Below are 16,419 nucleotides of genomic sequence, written 5' to 3' on the forward strand. Positions count from 1 at the left end.
AGGGCGGGCGGGGCCCGAGGCAGAGCCGGGCGTCCCGGCCCGAGCGCCACCTGGAGCTGAGCGGAGAGCGGCTGTGGGCTGTCAGCAGGAGGAAAGCCCGCCCGTTCCCCAACCCCCAGTCCCAGAACACAAACGTGCAGACTCCTTCTCCAGGGAGAAGATGCACAGACCCTCCTCCCCACCTCGAGACAGAAGTGCAAACTCCCCCAGAGGAAGAGATACGCAGACCCCTCCCCCAAAGCACAGACCACAGGATCGCCTCCCCCAACGCACAGAAACACAAAGACTCACCCCCAAGAGAAGCAATAGCCCCCCCACAAAAGGGAGATGCACCTCTGTAGTCACAGACGGAAGGACAGAAACACAGCCATTCTCCCTTCTCAAGAGGGTGCACACAAGGAGGTGTAGAGGGGGTGTCCGGGAGGGTTGAGGGAGGGGAGGGGTCGGGGAGAATAAGAGAAGATCTGACCCCTCTAACCCAAGTTATGCCTATTATTTACTTACCGACAGTCCCTGCCCCAAATCCTAGACCAAGCCTGCCGGGAGAAGGAAGCAGGTAAGTGAATCATCCTACCAGGTTTAATATTCTCCATTCTCCAAGACAAACGCTCCTGACCCTCCCCAGACGGGCAGAGTATTTCCGTCCTGCAGTCTCCTTGGTTCTCTCTGATCCCCACAGTCCACAGTCAAATCTCCCTCCAGACCTTTAAGCTCAGTCCCTCCTGCTTTAAATTCAAATCACTCACTTTTGTTGATGACTTCTGGGAGTCATCAAAAAAAGGACTTCTGGGAGTCCTTCTGGAAGGTGGGAGAAGGCAAAAGATCTACACTTTCTTTGGCCTAACCTGATCTTCAAAAGTGGGAGGTGGAGGTGGGGGTGGGAGGGAACATTTAAATTTTTTAAAGAAGACCACAGTAGAGACAGCTCAGTTGTCTGAAGAATATTGTTCAAGCCTCACCCTATCACGTTCTGCCTGAGTGTCCTTGAAGCTGTCATTTACCCTCTCTGAGACTTAGTATCCTCGTCTGTAAAATAGGGATAACAGTTCCTCCTTCACAGGGTTTTTGTGAGTTTTAAAGGAGATCATCAGTGCATTATGCCTGTTGCATGGTGGTCTTCAGTTCTTTGTCCCTCCCACAGCCTTGGTTTCCTACCGCCTGCCTGTTCGTTTATCCCTACCTCCTCAGGCCTGGGGGTGAGGGGCACTTCACACTGGGGACCTTACTCTCACTGGCTGGGCCTTGGTCCCTGCAGCATTCTCAATGAACAGACCGGCCCCTGATCACTAAGGGTGAATGACTTGATGAGTCACCCATTCCAGGTGCCAAAGGTGCTCATAGCTAGGACTTTGTTCAAAGGGCTGTAAAATGGTGGGGAAAATGGGCTCCAGGAGAACAAATCCTTGGATACCAGGTCATCTCTCCCCACTCCTCCCCAGCTTATGAGGGTGGTGGCCACCCTGTGCCCCTGCACTCCTACCCCAGTGGCCACATCTGAAACATTTCCCAGCCCTCACCAGCTCTCCTCGCCTTCCAGCAGCTTGCGGTAGGTGGCGATCTCAAAGTCCAGGCTCAGCTTGACGATCATGAGTTCCTGGTACTCACGCAGCTGCCGCACCATGTCCTGCTTTGCCTGCTGCAGGGCGACCTCCAGCCAGGACAACTTGCCCTTAGCACTGCCTGAGGCCCTCTCCTCCTGCAGGGCTGGCAGGTCCTTGGCTTTCTCTAGTTCACAGGGCTGGGGGTGAAGAGAAGACCAAGGGAAGAAGGACATCCTTGGCCCCTACTCCTCCCCCCAGCAAGGATCAGAACTTCCTCAGGCTGGAGGACCAATGAGGACTGGAGATTGTCCGTGCAGTGAGCATGCCTGCTCCAAAGCTTGTGTCTGTGTGTCTATACCGCAGGATGAAAAGAACCCACCCACTCTGCTCTCAGGGTGCAGATTTGGGATGGCAGAGAGAGAGCCTTTTACATCTGGTATGATGACACTTCTAATACAAGCTAGGATCTGAGAAGCAGCACCTGCTCCATAGCACATAATTCTGGGTTATTGTCTCATACAGAAAACTATCAGGAATGTCCTTTCTTCACAGGAGACTAGAGTTCATGGTCTCTGGGAAAAACTAATAATAAACGCTTGCCTTAGTGAGGTGTACTTGCTGCTTGGGAAGTCAGAGCAGCTGTGTGAAACTGAACCATGACAGGCCCACCCACTCACTCTGCCCCCCTGGAACCTAAACAGCCCGTCCCTCCTCGGAGTCATCAGGCCCTGGACAAGTGAGGACAAACACACACACACACCCATGAATATCCCTCCAAGCCTGAGACACTTGTATCTGCAGAAAGCAAGAAAAGACCGGGAGCAGAAACCCTTCCCTCTGTGGGGTGGGACATGCGCCAGCAGGCTTGACAGAGAGGGCTGCAGGAAAAAAAAGAGAGACGGGGAAAAGAAAGTATCCATGGGGAGCCTCTCCTTTCTAAGGCTTAAAGCCCAAGTGACAGATGCCAGTGCCTACAGGGGCTCAGCTGGAAGCATCAAAAGGTGAAGGCCAAGTGTTAAACATATATCAATAGTATCCAGTGCCACAAAGAAATTGCACTCTCCCATCTTCCTGAAATCACCAGGACCTCTTTTATGTTTTCAGTCTTTCAGTTCTCTACTTAAGAGACATAGGTTCAGAGCCTTTTCTCTTCTACAAGGATATTAACAGTGCAGCCAGGGTGATGATAAATGGCAAAGGACTCTCTGTCTTGGTGCCAAAGGATGCAATTGGGAGTGGTGGGGACTGCAGCACACCAGGGAGATTACACTCTGTGAGAAGATAGAGAAGACAGAGGTCTCTCTTCTCTAACCCAATGTTACCATGTGGTAAATTGCCAGATCTTCACCTTTTTAAAGAGAACCCAAAAAACTGGGTTTCTAGGTAAAATCTTGGAATTTCTCAAGGTAGACTCAAATTTGATGCTAAGACAAACAAAACATAGAGACATAAAAATGTACATCCACATAGAAAAAGATAATAGTATACAAACAAGCATGGGTATTCATACATATTTAGTTACATGCAAAGGTAAGCCTGGTATATACACGCAGCCACACCCCCCGCTTGCTCAGACATTCACAAAGAGAAACTCTACCCATCTATTCCAAAAGAGTTGGGGGACAGGTCTAGTCCTCTAGCCCATTTGTCATAAATAATGGACACCCTCCCACCACCACTCTGCTGCCCCCCGCCCCCACCTCTCACCTGATTCTTAGTGCTGTCCACCTCCATGATCAGCCTCTGGATGTCCTGGTTAAGCCTGTCCAGATCCTCCTTGCTGTGCCTAGGGCTCTGCGTGTGTTCCTGCATGGTGGCCTTTATCTCCTCACACTGGGGGACGGGGCAGCAGAGCAGACCAGGGTCAGGGAGGTGAGGAGGGCAGGCAAAGACAGGACGGTTCCAGTACCCACCCATCCACCTGCTATCACAGGCAGATCATCTAACCTCTCTGGGCATCCATTTCTCTATCTGGGAAATGGGGATGATAATCCTTCCTATGCCCAAAGGTTGCAGGAAGGATGCAATGTGCTGGGCTGGCACCATGGCTGGTGCTCCACCAGGCCTGGAGATGCCAAAGGTAGCCTGAATTCAGGCTCAAAGGCAACAACCCAGGACAACAGTCTATGGAGGTGAGCTTTTGGACTGATATCACACAGGGTTTATCCCAGAAATAGGGGTAGTGAAACTCTAGGAAATCAATTACTGTAACTTACCATAAATGATCATGTAAATTAGTACAAAAAACATCTTTAAAATTTCAGGGATGATTTCTAATTTTAGAAATTTTTTTTAAATCTAGGAATATGAAAAAACTTCCTTAACTTGATGAATGCTATTAATCAGAAGCCAGTGTCAGGGATCCAGATTCCAGGTCCTTCACCAAACCTATGGCCACTACAGGAAATGCAATCTACAAGGGACAAAATTGGTGGACCTTTTCCCTTCCTGCCACTTGCCTCCATGTGCCAGTGCAGAAACAGCCTGGGAACAGTAATGAACATTTGCACATTGCCTGACACTTTCAAAATATTTTACTGCCACCATCTCACTGTGGCCTCAAGACCCCCTGGGAAGTAGGCCAGGTTAATGTGACTGTCCCCATTGTCTTTCCTTGGGCAAGCTGATGCTCAGCACATCTACCACTTGCAAGGAAGTAAGGACCCAGAGGGAAGCGAATGGCACTGCCAGTCAACGCTGGGCCAGACTGCATTTTAAGCCCAGGCTCTTTGCCCTCTACCCTGGGGGACAGATAAAGTCACACACACCTCTCAGCCCAGAGAGTAGGAATTATTCACACCGACCCAGTGCAAATCTCTTTCTAGGGCAAATGGAGTGTGTGGGAATGGATAAGGACAGACTGCAAACATCATCTCCCACAAATCTCTGCTGTATTCCCACTGCCCACACTTTTCTGCTCCCATTCCCAAAAGCTGTAGACACAGAAAACAAGCTTGTGCCTGGCTGGGTCCAGCAGATCTGGGTGGAGTCCAAGACCCCTTTCCCAGGTGACCAATGAGCCATGTGGATAAGTCGTACCATGATGAAAGGAGCTACAGTACCCTCCAAGCCTCTCTTGAGCACCAAAGCCCAGCTCCAGCCCAAGAGCTCCTGGAATCCTCGCCTCTGAGAAGGAGGCCTCTCCTTCCTGGGGGCTTTGTGACCTCAGCTTATTACAGTCACAGAGTTCTAACAGGGAGGCCTCAGAGGCAGGGGATAGAAGAGGGCCATATTGTGAGACAAGATGGGAAAATGGAAGTCCCTGGGCTGGAGTGCATTTTGAGAAAAAGTGGAGGAGGGGAAAGGCTACTTCAGGTGGGGGTAAATATGTGGACCTGAAGAGTTTTGGCTTATGGAGTGGGCAATAGGGAGCCACAGAAAGTACTTGAGCAGGAGAGTGGCATGATATGAAATGTGATTTAGGAAGGCCTGTCTGGTAGCAGTGTGACAGGAAGATGGACAGGAGGGTGAGAAACTGGGGCTGGGGATGCCAGTTCCAAGACTTGGGAGGAAATCTGGGGTGAGGCAATGACTCTAAATTGGAGGAGTGGGCAAGGACCAGAGAGCACAAGCTGCTGCCAGCATTTTCCATTTGTTTTATAGATTTCTCATGCATGCAAAAGAGTACATATACCATCACATTTAATAATTTAAATAGCAACAAATCCTTGTGTACCCACCAGTATTTTCAAAGCCCCCTGTGGGACCCTTGCTGCTCCCAGCATACCAATCCCTGACCCCATCCAGTCCCTATAGGAACCACTATCCTAGGTTATTTCATGTTAATCATTCCCCTGCTTTTCTTTATTACTTTAGGACTCATATGTATGAGTCCCTAAACTATTGTTTAGTTTTGCCTACCTTTAAACTTTATATAAATAGAATTACACTGCTTGTATGCCTCTATGAGTTGTTTTTTCTTCAACATTCTGTTTTTGAGATTCATATGATTTGATGCACATAGTTTTGTTTATTTTTCAGTGCTCTAAAGTATTCCAATATATGAATATTTATCCCTTTTCCTATGGGTAGTACATTTTTGGTGGTGGTTGTTATTACAAACAATGCTGCTATGAACTTTTTTGTACATATCTGCTGGTGTACTTCAGCAGAAGGTTCTTTAGGGTACTGGCTGTCAAACTTTTTTTTTTTACCACAATTCAAAATAAGAAATATATTTTATATCATGAATCATTACCTACACTTGTTATACACACACATAAACTGGAATAAGTCTCATGAAAAATTACTCATCCCAGCTATGTATAATGCACTCTGATCTTCTAACCAATCACCTTAACTCATTCTTTTACTTGCAATTCATGTGCTTATGTTTTAGCTTCATTTCTTATAAATAGCATATTACTTTTATTACTAATTTAATAATATTATGAAAATGAAATATCCATGAACCCACCTACTGACCCCAAAATGAAAACATTACTAGTAATTTACATTTACCTACATGCTTTTTCCCTATCCTGTCCCCCACTTATCACCCCAGAGGTAACCTGGAGTGTGTTATAATTCCCTTGTTTATTTATTTTTTTTAGTTTTATCACATACATGCATACACCTAAAAATTTTTTTTTAGTTTTTCTTGTGTGTTTTTTTATAAAAAGGGTTTCACACAGGTACTTGCTTTTCTTTATTCAACAATTTGTAACTGGGATTCCTCCACTCGGATTCATAGTACTACGTTCCACTGTATAACTATATCAAGTTTTATATAATTCTATTATTGTTTTATTTTTTCCTTTTACAAAGATAGTGCTATGAACATTTTCCTACCTATCCCCCAATATACATATGAGAGAATTTCTCTTTAGTATACAACTAAGAGTGGAATTTCTGAGTCATAGGACGGTCAAATGTTCAACTTTACAAGATAACAAAAAATTATCTTTCCAAGTTGTTATAATAACAATGTACACTTTGATCAGCAATGATTCATCTCCTCTCCAATGTGTCGTAATTTTCAACAATTAAATGATGTAATTAATCTCATTTTTTTGGTCTTGCTTTGCATTATCATTATGACTACTGATGTTTAATATCTCTTTAAATGTTTATTAACTTTATGTATTTCCTTTTCTTTTGCCTATTTTTTTCCATTGGGTTGTTTGCCTTATTCTTGTGGGATTATAAGAGTATTTTATGTTTCTGGATATTATTCCTTTGTCATTTATATGTACTACAAATATCATCTTCAAGTTTATGACTTGTCTTTTCATTTTCTTTAGGGCCTATTTTGATAAATAAAAGCTCTTCATTTCTTTTTTTTTTTTTTTTTTTTTTTTTTTTTTTGTCTTTTTGTCTTTGTTCGTGACCGGCAACAGACCGCAACCCTCAGTGTTGCGCCCATACCGGACCGGGACCGGCTATGGGATTGCAACCCTCGGCATTGCCCCCGCTCCTCGCTCAGCCAGTGAGCAGCCGGTCTGTATGTGGGATCCGAACCCTCAGTGGGAGTGCCACCGCGCTTCCCAAGCGGCGCACTGTAGCAGTGCGCCACCAGGCCGGCCCCTAAAAGCTCTTCATTTCGATGCAGTCTCCTTTATCAATTTTGTCTTTTATGCTGAGCATTTTATGTGCCTTGTTTAAAAATCTTTCCCTACACCAAAGCCAGAAAGACATCCTTAACTTTTACTTCTAAAGGTTTTAAAGTTTTGCTTTTGACATTTTTTTTAAATTGTTTGGAATTGATTTTGTGTATAATAGAAGAGAGATTCAATTTCATTTCTTCCATGTGGATAACCAATGCATATTCCTTCCTTTCCCTACTGATCTGACATACCACCTCTGCTGTACATGAAACTTTTATATATAGAAAACTGTTGTTATGTCAAAGTTATGCTGTTGTTCATAACACAACACACACACACATGTAGGGGCTATATATTTTGTTCCACTGGTAAATTTGTCTATTCTTGTGTGGGTACTACACTGTCTTAATCACTATAACTTTATAATAAGTTATAATCTCTAAAAGGAAGAGTACTCATTCCTTCTTTTTCATCAGTGCCTTGGCTTTTCTTGACCTTTGTTCTTCCCTGTAAATTTTAGACTCAACTTGTAAAGATTTATATAAGTTCTTGTTTGGAATTTAGTTGTAGTTGCATAGACTGTGTAGATCAGTTTAAGGATAATTAATGTCTTTATGATAGTAAAGCTTCCTGTCTATGAACATGGTATATCTCTTCATTTAGTTAGGTCTTTACTATCTTTCATTTCTTATAACATTTTATATAATGTCTATATTTCTCTATGCATAGGTCTTTCACATATTTGTTAGATTTATTTCTAAGTATTTTATGGGTTTTTAATTATTATTTTAGCAACTTCATTGAGATATAATTTGCCTATGATAAAATGCACGCATTTTAAGAGTACAGTTCAACACATCCATTTGGGACAGGTGTCTGCCCCAAATTAACCACCTTTGAGTGAAAATATAAAACATTTTCATCATCTTAGAAAGTTTCTTCCTGCCGGTTTGCCATCAGTCTCCCCACCCATCCCAGGCAACCACTAATTCTAATTTCTATCACCGTAGATTAGTATTGCTAGTTTTAGAACTTCGTATGAATAGCAGCATACATTATGTTTTCTTTTGTTGATGACTTTTTTTACTTAGCATAAGGTTTTTGACAGTCATCCATGTTGTTTTATGAATTAGTAATTCATTTTTTAATTGTTGAGTAATATTCCATTGTATGACTATATTTCAGTTTATCCATTCATCTACTGATAAATATTTGAGTTGTTTCCAGTTTGGAATGTATGACTATATTTCAGTTTATCCATTCATCTACTGATAAATATTTGAGTTGTTTCCAGTTGTTTCTGTTATAAAGAAAGCTCCAAAAATAAAATTCAGAGTTCCAGTCAAGATGCAGAATAGACAGCCCCCAGCATCACTCTCTCCCACAAATCAACCAATTTACAACTATAAAAATGTAACATCAGCAACGCTGGGGCTGCTGGAGCTCAGGGGAAGAGGAGGAGAGACCTATAGAGTTCATGAAGGGGGAGACACCATGATGAGAGGAAAAAAAAAAACTGCTCTGAGTGTTTCGGGCCACAGCAGCTTTAATGCTGGAACTGCTGAGTGCATGGAGCAGGAGCCAGCAGAAGCCACAGCTGTGCCCTTCAGATGGAGTTACTTGAAGATGGCAGGGGAGAAGAGGACCTTGGTGGCCCCCAGGACAGCAAGACCACTAATAGGGTTCCCGTGGACCCATGCAGGAGCAAGGAGCCAGAACAGCTGAAAAAGGGGAGCCATTCAGAGGCCAGTGAGTCATCACAAGGGACCAGCACAGGGCCTGTCCCATGGGAAGTGTTTGGAGCAGGGGCGGTGGAAGAGACGGGCCCACTGGGAGAACACTGGGACACAGCAATGATAGCAGATCACCTCCTCAATCAGTGCAGGACCACTCAGAGGAAACTAGTCAGGAATACAGAATTGTATGGGGTACGGTTTGATGAAAAAACTAAGGCCCAGATCAGAGTTTCAACACAACCCAGGTGCACCCAGTCTCTGGAGAGCCGGAAGTACCTATAAGGTCAACCAGTAAACCCTGAGCTGCACAAAAAGCCTTCCCTAGGGAAACAGCAGCAAAGCAGCAATTTAGCTCAACCACACAGCTCAAGTACTGGTTCCCACAGGAAGTTCCCAAGTGTTAGAAGTAAGCAAAGGACAAAAAATTAGTTCCAGCCCAGGCACACCACCAGCACCTTGGGGCCCTCCGGGAGACTGGAGGCTTGTAGACAGGGATGGGACCCCTGCCCATAACCACACACTGCCAGTGCCTTGGGTCCCCGGGTGGGCCCCAAGGCATGAAGAAGGGGAAGAGACCCCCCCACCACCACAACAAGGCACACTGCACCAGTGCCTCATATGGATCCAGGGACTGGACACTCCCCACAACCAGGCACACCAACACCAGCAAGGAGCATGCCAAAAACATCACCTCCATGTGGGTGGCCCACCACACCCACCACAATAACCATGGCTGCTGCGAAAGCGGCTAGACACCACAACCACCACACAGATGGTCCACCAGCCACTGGAGTGCATTGAGACAAGGAGAGTCACCAGCAGAGATAAAGAAGAGGATGTCTCTCTCCACAAAGCCCATTTCAGAGTGACAGAAGAAACATCTGCTCTATGACGATATTGGGGGACCTGATCACACCTCTCAGCATTGGACAGATCATTTAGGCAACAAATCAACAGAGTAACCATTACTCTTACAGAAGGAGAGAAGAAATCTAGGGCAGTTAGAGGGGGGAGGGGAAAGGAAGGGGGGAGGGGGAGAGATTGGACAAGGGGAATAAAGAATAATTATGATTTGTAACAATATATATGCTAGAAATATTGATTTGGTCAAGATATCTCAATGTTGAATCCAAAAAATATGTATAATTGATTTTGATTCAATAAAAATTAAAATAAAAATTTTTTAAATTAAAAAAACAAAAATGAAATTCATGTACAAGTCTCTGTAAAGTCCCGTTTTTATTTACTTGAGTAAATACTTAAAGTAGTATTGCTGTGTCATTTGATAAGTGAATATTTAACTTTATTAGAAATTGCCAAACTGTTTTCCCAGGTAGCTATATCATTTTACATTCCATGAAAGTTCTGGCTGATCCACACTTGGCATTGTCAGTCTTTTCAATTTTAGCCTTCTAGTGGGTGCGAAGCAGGTTACCAACTTGTCTGAGTCTGGTGAGACAGAACACACTTACATGCAACAAGTTACATGAAGTAGATTTATTACTTACACATAGGCAGTAGGGAGCAACAGAAGCCTAGGATTCCTTGTGATCTAGTCCCCCAGAGCTCAGAAAGCTGCCTGGTGCAGATGGAGTCTCAACTGTGTATGCCCCACTTGCACCGCTGATGAGGGATCCTGAAATGCAGCCTGCCTTGGGGTCATACCTCAGGGGCCACATGACATGCTGGGCTAAAGCACTGAAGGAATCCTGTTTCTAGGGGTAAACTGAGACAGAGCCTGGGCTGTTCTAGCCAGTCCCTCCCTATCACAGGATGTTACATTCCCAGCACATTCCTACAGTTTTTCATGAGAATGACAAGCAAAAAATGGGGGAGAACCGGATCAGTTCAAGGCCACCTGGAGAACTGTCCTGCAGTGGGTATTAAGTATCTTCTCATTGTGGTTTTAATTTGGATTCCCCTGATGACTGATAATAATGAGCAACTTCTCACGTGCTTGTCAGCCCTTAATATATCTTTTTTGCAATGTATCAATTCAAGTCTTTTGCCCATTTTAATTGAGTTGTTTTTCTTATTATTGTTGAGGGGGAAGACTCTTTACATACAACGAACGTAATTATTGATATGATTAGGATTAAGTCAACCATCTTGCTCTTTCCTTCCCACTGTCCCTTCTGTTTTCTGTGGTTCTTTTTATTTATTTTTGCTGTGGTGGTGTTCTCCACTGTTCCTTTCCTGCCTTCTTTTGGGTTAATAAAATATTTTTAATATTTAATTTTATCTATTCTGTTGCCTTTCTAGTGATACTTTATTTTGTTTTATTTTTAGCAACTGCTCCAGAGCTAACATGTGCATCCTTAATCTACCATAGTTTATTTAGAGTTCACGTAGGACTACCTCGCCCTTCTCAGCGGACATTTCACACTTCACATCAGCCCAATTCAATTGCCCACCTCCCTATCATTCGTGTAACTGTTGCCGGATCTTTTACTTCTCCATACATTGTAGACAATGTCACCATTCTGCTTTAAACAGTCAGTTGTCCTGTAAGGAAATTGCAACAACAAAAAGAATAGCCTTATATTTACTAATTTACTATTTGCAGTGTTCTCCTTTCCTTCAGATTTCAGATTCCTTCTGGTTTCATTTCCCTTCAGCCTGAAAATCTCCATTATCCTTTCTTTGTAGAGCAAATTGGGTGGTGATACATTCACTGTGCTTTTGTGTTTCTGAAACCTCTTTATTTCACCCTTGTTTTGAAGAATACTTTTGCTGGTTATAGAATTCTCAGTTTACTATTATCTGGTTTCTGTTGTTTCTGATAATGGATCAATAGTAATTATTACTGTTCTTCTGTATGTAATATATCTCTTTTTTTTTTCCTGGTTTCTTTCAAGCTTGTTTTTTTTAATCCACAGTGTATAGTATTTTCACTATAATATGCCTATGTGTAGCATTCTTTTTACTTATTGTGCTTGGTGCTCCCTGGGATCTTACAGTTGATTTTTTTTTTAAATCAAATATGGGAAATTATTTCTTCAACTATTTTTTCACCTCATTCTCACTCTCTTTACCTTCTGGGATACCTATTATATATGCTAGATTATTTGATATTATCCCACAGGTCCGTGAGGCTCTGTTATTTTTTTCTTCAATATTTTTTCCTCTCTGTTCTTTGGATTGAAAAACTTCTATTTATCTGTCTTCAATCTCTTTACCTTCTGGGATACCTATTATATATGCTAGATTATTTGATATTATCCCACAGGTCCCTGAGGCTCTGTTATTTTTTTCTTCAATATTTTTTCCCCTCTGTTCTTTGGATTGAAAAACTTCTATTTATCTGTCTTCAAGATCACTGACCATATTGTAACAGGGATGACATAGCAAATGTGGTTGCCTAGGTATTAGAAGTAGAAGACCACACCTAAATGGCTCAAGCAGGTGGCCAGAGATAAGAACTTAGAGGCATCTTTCCTGCCTAGCAGAGGCTCCCACTTTCTCAACTCTTCCAGCCACTCTTCGTTTAAATGGACCATTCAGGCACTTACCTGCAAACTTAACATGACCCAGACCCTATTCCCTTATACAGATGATTCCCCACTTACAGAGTTTACATCCTGATAAACGCATTGTAAGTTGAAATTATTCTAAGTTGAAAATGCGTTTAACACACCTACTGAACATCATAGCTTCGCCTAGCCTACCTTAAATGTGCTCAGAACACTTACATTAGCCTACAGTTGGGCAAAATCATCTAACACAAAGCCTGTTTTATAATAAGGTATGGAATAGCTCATGTAATTTATTGAATACTATACTGAAAATGAAAAACATAGTGGTTGTATGGGCGCTTGAAGTCTGGTTTCTACTGAATGTGCATTGCTTTTGCACTANACAACGAACGTAATTATTGATATGATTAGGATTAAGTCAACCATCTTGCTCTTTCCTTCCCACTGTCCCTTCTGTTTTCTGTGGTTCTTTTTATTTATTTTTGCTGTGGTGGTGTTCTCCACTGTTCCTTTCCTGCCTTCTTTTGGGTTAATAAAATATTTTTAATATTTAATTTTATCTATTCTGTTGCCTTTCTAGTGATACTTTATTTTGTTTTATTTTTAGCAACTGCTCCAGAGCTAACATGTGCATCCTTAATCTACCATAGTTTATTTAGAGTTCACGTAGGACTACCTCGCCCTTCTCAGCGGACATTTCACACTTCACATCAGCCCAATTCAATTGCCCACCTCCCTATCATTCGTGTAACTGTTGCCGGATCTTTTACTTCTCCATACATTGTAGACAATGTCACCATTCTGCTTTAAACAGTCAGTTGTCCTGTAAGGAAATTGCAACAACAAAAAGAATAGCCTTATATTTACTAATTTACTATTTGCAGTGTTCTCCTTTCCTTCAGATTTCAGATTCCTTCTGGTTTCATTTCCCTTCAGCCTGAAAATCTCCATTATCCTTTCTTTGTAGAGCAAATTGGGTGGTGATACATTCACTGTGCTTTTGTGTTTCTGAAACCTCTTTATTTCACCCTTGTTTTGAAGAATACTTTTGCTGGTTATAGAATTCTCAGTTTACTATTATCTGGTTTCTGTTGTTTCTGATAATGGATCAATAGTAATTATTACTGTTCTTCTGTATGTAATATATCTCTTTTTTTTTTCCTGGTTTCTTTCAAGCTTGTTTTTTTTAATCCACAGTGTATAGTATTTTCACTATAATATGCCTATGTGTAGCATTCTTTTTACTTATTGTGCTTGGTGCTCCCTGGGATCTTACAGTTGATTTTTTTTTTAAATCAAATATGGGAAATTATTTCTTCAACTATTTTTTCACCTCATTCTCACTCTCTTTACCTTCTGGGATACCTATTATATATGCTAGATTATTTGATATTATCCCACAGGTCCCTGAGGCTCTGTTATTTTTTTCTTCAATATTTTTTCCCCTCTGTTCTTTGGATTGAAAAACTTCTATTTATCTGTCTTCAAGATCACTGACCATATTGTAACAGGGATGACATAGCAAATGTGGTTGCCTAGGTATTAGAAGTAGAAGACCACACCTAAATGGCTCAAGCAGGTGGCCAGAGATAAGAACTTAGAGGCATCTCTCCTGCCTAGCAGAGGCTCCCACTTTCTCAACTCTTCCAGCCACTCTTCGTTTAAATGGACCATTCAGGCACTTACCTGCAAACTTAACATGACCCAGACCCTATTCCCTTATACAGATGATTCCCCACTTACAGAGTTTACATCCTGATAAACGCATTGTAAGTTGAAATTATTCTAAGTTGAAAATGCGTTTAACACACCTACTGAACATCATAGCTTCGCCTAGCCTACCTTAAATGTGCTCAGAACACTTACATTAGCCTACAGTTGGGCAAAATCATCTAACACAAAGCCTGTTTTATAATAAGGTATGGAATAGCTCATGTAATTTATTGAATACTATACTGAAAATGAAAAACATAGTGGTTGTATGGGCACTTGAAGTCTGGTTTCTACTGAATGTGCATTGCTTTTGCACTATTAAAGTTGAAAAATCATAAATCGAACCATCATAAGTCAGAGACTGTCTATATATACTGCTAGTCGCCATGGTCTCTCTCTCTCTCTGCCTGACTCTTCATGTGACCTCCCTCATGTGACCCAGGAACGGAGAGAACTGCCCTCCCAACCCAGGACCTGTAAGTTATAAATCTTTGAACTTATTTCCTATTGTGGTGGTATACTGAATTTATGCCTTCCATCAGAAGAACCAGGGGCTACTCCGGGCCCAGTTTTCCCCAGGACACCAGGTAGAACACAAAGTCAGACTCCCAGTGCCAGAGTGATGTTCAAGAAAGCATAAACTGGACATGGGTCAGACAAGCAACAAGGATGTCTGCCGTTATAAACAAGTTTCCTGTGTGAGGGACCCCCTGGTCACAGGTTGGACAACTAGGCATTAGGCTATCCACCAAGTAAAAGAAGTATCCCATGAAAGGCACACTGTGTATACCCACACTCAGCTCCCCTTCATTTCCCGTTAGGGAAGGGTTGCTCGCTGCTCTAGTACTGGAACCCAAATTTAGCTGAAGGCTCTTGAAATACCTATCACCTGATATCTTCAATCTGTTAAACTCATTTATTGAATTTTTCATTTTGGTTATTGTACTTTTTAATTCTACAATGCCAGGCATTGTAAAGATGCCAGGCAGCCCAAAGACAAGGTTGGCCATGATGACCTCTGGAGTTCCCAGATTTAATTACTGTTTGCACAATAATAACTCATATTTAAAAGCAAAGGAAGCTAAAGGTGATTTGCATGCTTTTCTTTAATGCTGGCTGCTGAGTGCACACTCTTGTTTCCTCTGCTAATTATTGGACACATAATTAACCTATTCTATGATGGGTTATAGCCTTTTAGAGTTGGTGGCCATGACCAAGCATCAGCTGAGGGGAAGGCTTTGGGTCAGGATGATTTCTCTAAGGTGCAAAACCCAGCAGTCTGTGCTCTTGCCTCCAAGGAGAACTTGGCCCTCTCTCACCACCTTCCTCTCCCCAAAGACTCAGATTCTGAGAGAGGACAGTGTGGAGACCTTGGGAGTCTCCTTTCACATTCTGACTACACCACTCTATGGAGCCTTGTGTGTATGGCCTTAAACAAATCACTGGACCACTCTGAGCTCACCCTCCTAATCAGGTAAATGGGCACAATAATAAGGGCCTCAGAAGGATGCCTTGGAAGTCAGATGAAATAATGTATCAAAAAGCCCTCAGGACAGTACTAGGCGCATTGTGGGCACTCCGTAAGTACAACTCCCTTCCCCTCCCCCAAGCACGGTGGAGAGAGGTATAGGAAGAAATTGCTGGGTGGATAAGGGAGACACTTACTCTGGGAGGAGATATGAGCTGAGTTCTAAGAAGTTAAAGAGAAGAGAAAGTTATTGCCCAAAGGGACACAGGATTAATAACAAATTAATAATAGAATAAATAGAACAAATAATAAATAAGCAAACATTTATGGAGCTCTTATTAAATGCTAGGTAGGGCCCTAAATGCTTTCTGGTCCATTATCTCAGATCCTCCCAACAACTCTCAGGTGGGTACTATTATTATCCCTATTTTGCATATGAGGAAACTGAGGCTCGGAAAGGTTATTAACCTGTAGGACTGACTTCGGAGGCCCCACCCCCTCAACGCACTCGCGCCCCACACCATACAGAGGTGCGAGGATAGCTAAGCCCAACACGTCCAGCTCGCAGGGCCTGGCGCCTGGTTGCGACCTACATGGGGTCCGGTGTTACCCAGCCGCCCTGCCTGGGGACGGAGCCAGTGATCCAGCGCGACCCAGAGTCAAGTCCCAGCAGGGGCGTGGAGGTTCCGCCCGCGATGCCCGAAGTGCACGGCCCGCCGAGCTGAGCAGGCGCTTCCCGGCCCCATAAAGCGCGGGTGGGGGGCGAACGCCGTTTTATGGAGGCGGCCGGGCGGCCCGGCCCGCTTTGATTCCGGGCTCGGCGAGGCGCGCGGGCCGAGCCCTCCAAGCTCATAAACGCCGTGGCCGGAGCTCCCTCCCCGGGCCCGCAGGCCGACATAAAAGGCTCGGCGCGGGCTTGGGGCTCCAGCGCCCGCCACT

At 43.3% G+C, this 16,419-nt stretch overlaps 1 protein-coding gene across 1 annotated transcript in view; it reads right to left on the reverse strand.

Annotated features, from left to right (window-relative positions):
- LOC103585235 (keratin, type II cytoskeletal 59 kDa, component IV-like) overlaps positions 1-3,353 on the reverse strand; it is a 4,804-nt gene extending 1,451 nt beyond the window's left edge. The window contains exons 1-4 of the mRNA XM_008566148.1: positions 3,270-3,353; positions 1,518-1,738; positions 505-536; positions 6-56 (exon numbers count right to left, since the gene is read on the reverse strand). Of these exons, the coding sequence (XP_008564370.1) occupies positions 6-56; positions 505-536; positions 1,518-1,738; positions 3,270-3,353 (388 nt within the window). The remainder of the gene's footprint in view (positions 1-5; positions 57-504; positions 537-1,517; positions 1,739-3,269) is intronic.
- Between the last annotated feature and the right edge of the window lie 13,066 nt (positions 3,354-16,419).

The sequence above is a fragment of the Galeopterus variegatus genome, unplaced genomic scaffold (assembly GCF_000696425.1).
Source record: "Galeopterus variegatus unplaced genomic scaffold, G_variegatus-3.0.2 Scaffold224, whole genome shotgun sequence".
NCBI lineage: Eukaryota > Metazoa > Chordata > Mammalia > Dermoptera > Cynocephalidae > Galeopterus > Galeopterus variegatus.